Genomic DNA, 8,044 nt, shown 5'->3' with positions numbered 1-8,044 from the left:
AATAAAAACCACGTGTCTTTGCGTAGTTGTGTAACTATCTTCAGAGTGACCTTCAGGGGGCGCTGCTGGATTGTTAAACGTGCCACCTTCATGTTGCCTCGTTCGCTTCCCTTCCTTAGTTTGTATTTTATGATTTTGAAACACGGCTTGACATTTTCAACACTCCTCTATTTAAAACTTGGAGTTGGAGAATAATCTTTGCTTGTTTGACCGGGTAAGTTTCGATATTCCGACTGTTCGTGTGAACCTGAAAGCAGCAGCTACTCCTGTTACGTCATCCGCTGCCATGGCGGCCACCGTAGCGCTGATTCAAGGAGCCAGCAGAGGTCTGGGCTTTGAATTCTGCAAACACATTTTAAAAAACAAGAGCCTCGCTGCTGTTGTAGCGACATGTCGGAACCCGGACGGGGCGGCCGAGCTGCGGGGCCTGGCCGGTCAACACCCGGGCAGACTGACGGTCCTCAAGCTGGACGTGAACCGGGAGGAGGACGTCCGCGGAGCCGCTGAGCGGGTGAAGGAGAGCTTCGGTCGACTGGATCTGATCGTCAACTCCTCGGCGATGCTTCACCCCTCCGGGAAAGGAGAGACCAGCCTGAGGGATGTTTCTGCACAGGTAGAGCTTGATTTTATAATTAAAGTGGCTTTAAAGTTAGTTAAACATGCTTAAAAAACAATTAAACTCGCTTTCTAAAACAAGAAAGTGAGGAAGCGGTTTACTCGTTCAGAACTCCATTGGCTATTTGTGTAATTTAAGTTTTTGACCTAACCTGACGGTGAATGTAAACACCTGGTGAGACATTAGCATGTTGTATGAACTGCTTGGGTTTGCTGATAAGATCGGCGTATATTCAAGGTTTCTGTCTGTAACATTTCCAACGAAATATACAATTTTCTATGTTATTTTCATGCACAATATTTCATTATCACGTGTAATATTACTGAGAGTCACTGCCAGTATCACTTCTTACTTTCCTATTCTAGTCTTATGTAAGTCTATCTCAGGGGTGGCAAACTCATCTTAGTTCAAGTTCCAGTTGATCTCCAGTGGACCGGACCAGTAAAATCACAGCAAAATAACCTATAAATAACCACAACCCCAAATGTTTCCTTTGTTTTGGTGTGAAAATTTTCACATTTAAGGAATTATCTTTTTACTAAACATTATGGGCAAGCTGAAATTTCTGAAAAATAAACTCAGTTGCAACAATATTATGCCTCAGTTTATCATTTCCACATTACAACTTTCAGATCACAGTGTCGACAAAGGAACGCAACATTTAGTCATCTGGAAATGAATGATAGAGTATTTTACTTTATGATCAAAATGACAAAAGTCAGACAATAAGACAACAAAAACAAGGCAAAATATTACAAAAATGAGACACAAATTGACAAAAATGAGACAAACAACACAAAACAAAACAAAAAAAGAGACACAAATGGACAAAAAACACAAGTGAGACAAAAAGGAAACACAATACGACAGAATAACACACAAAACAACCAATAAAGCAAAACACAAAATGACAAAAATAAGACAAAAAAACACAAGCGAGGCAAAAAGAAAACACAAAATGACAAAAACATGAGACAAATGACAAAAGTCAGACAAAAAAAAGACAAAATATTACAAAAATGAGACATAAAAAGACAAAAGAAAAATGAACAATAGAATATTTTACTTTATGATTGTCATGGTCTAGAAATTATTTTAAATTTCTAGTTTTACTAATTTACAATCTGCAGTTCATGTCTTCTCTGGAATTTTTACACTTTGAGGGCCGGATTGTACCCTCTGGAGGACCGCTTTTGGCCCGCAGGCCTCATGTTGGACTCCCCTGCTCTATGTATTTGTGTATTTAATAATTAACGTGTCTTATTGGTTTTGTTTGTTTACTTTTTTTAAATCAGGCATTGTATTTCTGCTAATGTTATGGATTTATTTTTTTGTCTGAGCAATATTCATCTATTTCTTTCCAGTAATGTTTATATAATTTCTGTCTCATCTTATCTTAGCTTGTCATCTTTACTCAGAATATACCAAACAGAACTGCAGCGTTTTTCTACTAAGGGTTGTGTAGCTCATACTGTCATAGCGGTGTCTCATTCTAACATCCAGATAAATCACAGTGATCCTTCTTTCTCTGGTCTGTGGTGCACAGATTAGTCATAAATGACTTTACACATTCATTCATTTCTCTCCTGGAGCTCCACCGGATACCCTCCCTGTTACTGCTTTGGTTAAACCACAAACTGAGTGACTTGTTTTCCATTTCAGGGCACCATTTCCACCTTAATGACCAACACAGTGGGTCCTCTGGTGATGGCCAAGTATTTTATGCCCCTCCTTCAGAAGGGCGGCGGTGGTTTTGGTCAGCAGCCTGCAGAGAAAGCAAAGCAGCACAGCGGCATCATTGTCAACATCACGGCCAAAGTCGGGTCCATCGGAGACAACGGTACCTGTCCGCAAACACTTTTATTCCACTTTTGTTTAAATATTGAGGAATCACTGAAGGCATGTTACACTGAGAGGTCAACAGAATGCAATAAATAGCCAACAATAACAAGAACCCAAGCAGTTAAAAGCAGCTATATTTCAACAGCAGTGTGCTGTCTGCTTATGCTTTTAAACTGACCTTTAACTACAGCTGTGATAAAGTCAAAGTCAGCTTTATTGTCAATTCTTCAATATGTACTGAGTATCAGAATTACATTACTCTCTCTTTGTGCAACAGGAGACATCAAATAAACACTTAAAAGGTTCTGAGATTAAAAAAAGTAAAAAAAAATTTTTATTTTTTATATATATATATATATATAATGTACAAAATAAGATTTAAAAAGGCAAAAACTAAGTAAATTAAGAACTAGAAAGCAACAATCAGGTAAACTACGAACTAAGAAAAGCAGAAGTGAGTGAAATGTGAACCTGACCCTGAGATAAAGTGGTACATATAGTGCAGTTAAGTTGTAATGTTTCTTGTAAAATGCTCCACGTGTGCCGCCCAAACACTAGGATCACTTTTCCTCAACTGAGTGGAAGCACTTGTAACTCCAGGCATAAACCAGTCACTTTGAACAATCTGAATCATAATTTTTGGACAAGTTTAACGCCTATTCTCGTGAATTCTCATCAAACCACTCTCATCCAGACTGCAGATAGCGTATCCATTCCCCCAATGCCGGTTTGTTCATATTCAATATGTACCTAGGAACCTTTAAAGCACTGGTTTCTGGTAGGACCGGTCAGAGTGGGACCTAATTGTTATATAGCTGTTATTATTATTACAGTACAGTTCTTAGGTCAGTCGTGAACAATTTTCCAAAATTATAAGAGAAGCAAAGCAAGAACCAATCCAGAACAGATCTTAATTTTCAGACAAAACAGTGATACGGTTAATTGCACTAAAAGGTAGAAATGAACACAGTGACTCAGGACAGTAACATCAGGAATCATTTTAAAAAACAACAATGCTGATGATCAGAAATGTGCTGAATGTCATCAGGTGTAATAATCTGTGGAAAACCCTACAGTGTCATTAAGGCAACACACTGCTGCAACCTAAAGCACAAAACACGTACTTCCATGTCATCTTATGACATTTAGTGGTATGATTCTCCTCTCCACCTTCATCTGTCAGGTCTGGGTGGTTGGTACAGCTACAGAATGTCTAAAGCAGCTCTCAACATGGCGACCAGGAACCTGTCCATAGAGCTGGGCCGCAGTCGACCAAAGGTAAGCGTTGTTCTAGCTGCTTTAACGTGTGAATTTATTGTGAATATTGGAGATTAAATCGGTTTTATTGATAACCATAAACACAACCAATGCACCCAGTGGAATTTTTTGTAACTTTCTAGTTGATATTTGCAAATTTGAAGACTTTCACAGCGTTAAGTTCTCTCTGTTGGACACTTCTAAGCTACTTCAAACCTCTCTTCAGTCAGTCAAGCCATGATGTTTAGCCTGCAAACCAAACATTAGGGTTTTAATCACACTTTCAGATGTTCCACATAACTTCAACTCTTATTTGGATGTTAAAATATAGATTAAAATGAAGATTACCTCCACAAACAGTTGCAAATATTGACTAGATGTTGGACTTATTGGTTTAAATTTGACTTGATTGAGTCCTCACACATTTGCTGACGTTTCTGGTTTTTGGTTTACACAGATACTAACAGTGGAGATTATTTGTAGCCTCAATCCCTCTTCAGAGAAAATGTGTTTGAACTGAAAAGGATTAAGGTGCTCTTAACCCTCATGTCGTCCTGCGGGTCAAAATTGATCTGGTTTAAAGTTTGAAAATGTGGGGGGAAAAAATGTATTTTCACAGTAAAACTTCTGATGTCCACATTTTCAACATTTTTGGGAAATCTTTTGGTGGAAAAAAAGAAAAATTAAAAATGTTTCTTAAGAAAGTTCACAAAAAAAATCAACCAAAATCCAGCAAATTTAACTGGATTTTGGTTGATTTTTTTTTGTGATTGTTCTTAAAGAAAATATTAGAAGTTTTACTGATATATATGGAATCACTTTAGATATTTTTAGGATTTTTTTGGGAAGATTTTTGCTCATTTTTTGAAAATATTTACAAGAAATTTCTTGCCCAATTTGGGGGATTTTTTTTTAAATAAAACTTTTAAGGGAAACTTTTAAGGAATTATTGGAATTTTCTTCCTGAAGGTTTTGCAAATTTTCTGAAATTTGGGTAATTTTTTTGCTGAATTTTTGGATTTTTTTCAGACAAGGAAACAATATTTTTTGGTGCCCGTAAATAAAGACAACAGGAGGGTTAAATGTGCATTTCAACTCATGGCCTTTATCTTTCCTGACTTTTCTCCAGGTGCTGTGTGTGTCCTTACATCCAGGAACAGTCAACACCGACCTCTCCCGACCTTATCACAGGAACGTACCGAAAGACAAATTATTCAGCACTGAGCACTCTGTCAGCTGTCTGATGGGCATCATAGAGTCCCTGAATATTGAGAAGACTGGGAAGGCGTACAACTGGGACGGGACTGAGCTTCCCTGGTAGAATCCATTCATGGACAATGGAGGGAGATTAATGCTAAATCTGTGGGTGGTGTCGAATCTGTGGTTTTACTCCATCAGTGGAGGTTCCTGGTGGAGGCTAAACAGCTGGAAACAGACCTTTACTACTACCTCAAAACCAGCCGAAGTGCTTAATTCACTCCTAGCATTTGTGTTGTTAAGAGAAGCATCACCTAAAGGCGGTATGTGACCTCACGATCTAATGCAGCACGGGTCATTTTATGAGTAGAAATAATGTGAAATCATACTAACCTGGACAGTGTTTTGCAGTATCAATTCAGATTACTAAGTGGCTTATATTAAAGGAGTATAAAGACATTATCTGACTTTTTAATCTTGTGACTACACTCAACACTCAAGGGGTCCTCTAAGTAACTGACATGAGTTATAAAAACCAAGTTAAGGCAATAGAACAAAATTTTGCCTCACATTTGACTAAATATTGGTACATTCCGGTTGTAAATGTCATGCAGTGAGTCCATAAAGTGAAATGAAAAGAAGCTAGCTGCTTCATTAGGACAATGATCCACAACTAACTTTTAAATCCACCATAAACAACCCTCATGATATGAAGGTCTTTTTTTAACAACATAAATGAATAAGAAAATATGTAGGCTCACAAATGTGAAATTGGATTAACTTTCACTATTAAAGTTCGTAAAATGCTAAACTCTTAATAATAATGAGAGCATTAAATTTTAAAGCAAACAATCCAACTAACAGAAGAGTGGCAGGAGGTAAAATAAGGTGAAGTTAAACTTCAGTCGCCCTCAGGATAAAAGTGAGGTAAGCTCAGATAACAATCAGGTTCCAGCTGCACATGAAGTAAAACTGGTTTTTATGAGCTCCATGAAAGCAGTGAGATACAGTCATTGGGGTGTTTTTTATTTAACAACAATACTAAAAAAATATTCAAAATAATGCAAAAATAGATAGAAATGTGTGTTTTTCTTGTAACCAGCTGCTTAAAATCTGCAGTACTGTTTGGTTATTAAATTAGCATTATTATTTAGATATTGGTCCTATTATTATTATTATTATTATTTTATTAGCTGTAGCAGCGGAGCCACCACTTCCTCCAAAACACAGAAAGAGCTCATCCAGGATTTGAGCCTGGGCCTCTCATAGTTTATGTAAGAATGATGCTGCTAGACAAACAAGCCAGGGGAGTGTTGGAGGAATTGATGGATTTATTTAAGCTCTTTTAGATTTAATTTTAGTTTAGTTTTAGTATTAGTTATCATTATTACAAATGAAAAGTTATTTTTCTTGCCAGATAAATACAGGTTTTACCTTCCGGTCCTTAGTTCCGTCTGAAAGGTTTGGACAAAGTTCTGCCCAGAAAACTGCAGAATGTGAAGCACTTCTTGTTCAGGTTGTGTTTTACAGAAGCAGTGATGCAGGCGGAGATCTGCAGATTCTGCTGGTCCAGAAGAACCACAACCTGGTGAAGGCCGTCACGCTGCTTCAGCAGATCCTTAAAGATGCATTTGTTCAGCTCCTGGAGTCTGTCGGACATCACAATGTTTTCTTCATGCTGCAGCTGGGGCCAAACTTCTACCAGCCGCTGGAAGCTCTTCTCCAGGTCTTCACAGGGGTAGTCCAGCTCGGCTTTCCTAAACAGCCTGGCAACACCTGGAACTTTTTGGTTTGGTTCTAAGTTCTTGAGCTGTACTACTACTGTTGAGGTAAGGAAGATTAAAACTGCTGTTTCAAGCTGGGTCATAAAACCAAATAAAATGATTGTATTTAGAAGGTAAGTAAAAACAAACCTACAGAAAATAGGAGTTGACTGATTGTTGAATCTGATATTCAGTATATTTCTAATTATTATGTTGTTCTTAAAAAGTAAATTAATTTAAATCCCCTGATTTCTGGTGCAGCCACTCCTCTCTTTAGTCACCAGTCTGGGCTTTTGTGCAACGTCCAGCATTTTTTGATTTATTATTCATCGCAATTAATAGTCTACCAACACTGAAGGATCAAGACTGAAAGCTTGATTTTAATTAAATATAAGATGAGCAAAAATATTCAAAGGCATCTCAACAAAAGTTTGAGTTGGAGTTTGTGTTTTTCGAAATTTTAACACCAATATTTTCAGTTCTGATGTTAGCATCTGCCCTGAATAAACTTTATTACAGAATAATCACTGCTCATTGTATGGAGAAGTTGATTGAAGATCTTTGCCACTAAGACCTGACAGATGTTGGTTCATTTTAATTTATAAGGCACTGGATGGAAAGATGCCACCACACATAACTTCACTGTTAAACTCGTCCAAAAATTATGATTTGACTCATTGGAGTGACTGGTTTATGCCTGAAGTTGCAAGAGCTTACTCTGTACTGAGGAAACTGCTCCTAGTTGATGGGTAGTTGTTGTGCTGTAGCATCAAAGGCAGAAATCTGAGGATGATAAAAATATCACTTATTAAGTGGGCTCATATCCAGTGAGGTCTCTTTTATTAAAATTCTGAATGCTATTTCACTAAATCGTTATAATTTAACTGTAATAAATTAACCCTGTAACCCAGACTTGGCAGGAATCAATTCAACATGGTGTAAAACATCCCTTAACGGGATTAAGTTCAGTCCTTACCAGTCAATTAGTGAGAGCCCACTGCGCCTTAGTGTCTCCTCATATTCTGTCCACGTGGCTGCAGAAAACAAAAGCCATACTGTAACACATTTCTGTAGTTTTACAGCATTATTACTGTAAAATGGCTAAATATCGAGTGTAGAAACAGTATGTTGCTGTAAATCTGCAATGCATCATGGTCAAAATTCAGTGGCAGGCTTAATTTACAGTCGATAATTTTTACTGTGAATCACATTACAGTGAATTTGGAGTTTTCAGCAGTTTGTGTTTTTATCCGGATCAAACAGTCTAAACGTGCAAATACACAGAGCTGCTACTATTAACTGGTCAATTGGAAGCTGTTACATGAATTGACAATGATTCTGATGATCCATAAACTGGTTTGAGTTATTT

General features: G+C 37.5%; 1 protein-coding gene across 1 annotated transcript; it reads left to right on the top strand.

Moving 5' to 3' along the window:
• The first annotated feature begins 58 nt into the window (after positions 1-58).
• Positions 59-5,371, top strand: zgc:65997 (uncharacterized protein LOC794398 homolog). Its single transcript, XM_055018289.1, has 4 exons — positions 59-613; positions 2,279-2,456; positions 3,642-3,736; positions 4,845-5,371. Exons 1-4 carry the CDS (start codon positions 287-289, stop codon positions 5,034-5,036), a joined length of 792 nt encoding a protein of 263 aa, XP_054874264.1. The 5' UTR covers positions 59-286; the 3' UTR covers positions 5,037-5,371.
• The last annotated feature ends 2,673 nt before the right edge of the window (positions 5,372-8,044 follow it).

Source organism: Amphiprion ocellaris, chromosome 16 (genome assembly GCF_022539595.1).
Source record: "Amphiprion ocellaris isolate individual 3 ecotype Okinawa chromosome 16, ASM2253959v1, whole genome shotgun sequence".
NCBI classification, from domain to species: Eukaryota; Metazoa; Chordata; class Actinopteri; family Pomacentridae; genus Amphiprion; species Amphiprion ocellaris.
The sequence above is the reverse complement of the archived record's forward strand: the minus strand, read 5'-3'. Positions and strand labels throughout refer to the sequence as shown.

Coding starts and splice junctions, on each gene's coding strand:
- zgc:65997 (XM_055018289.1), top strand. CDS start 287: ATGGCGGCCACCGTAGCGCTGATTCAAGGAGCCAGCAGAGGTCTGGGC. Junction 614..2,278: donor TGAGGGATGTTTCTGCACAG/GTAGAGCTTGAT, acceptor TTTCCATTTCAG/GGCACCATTTCCACCTTAAT. Junction 3,737..4,844: donor TGGGCCGCAGTCGACCAAAG/GTAAGCGTTGTT, acceptor ACTTTTCTCCAG/GTGCTGTGTGTGTCCTTACA.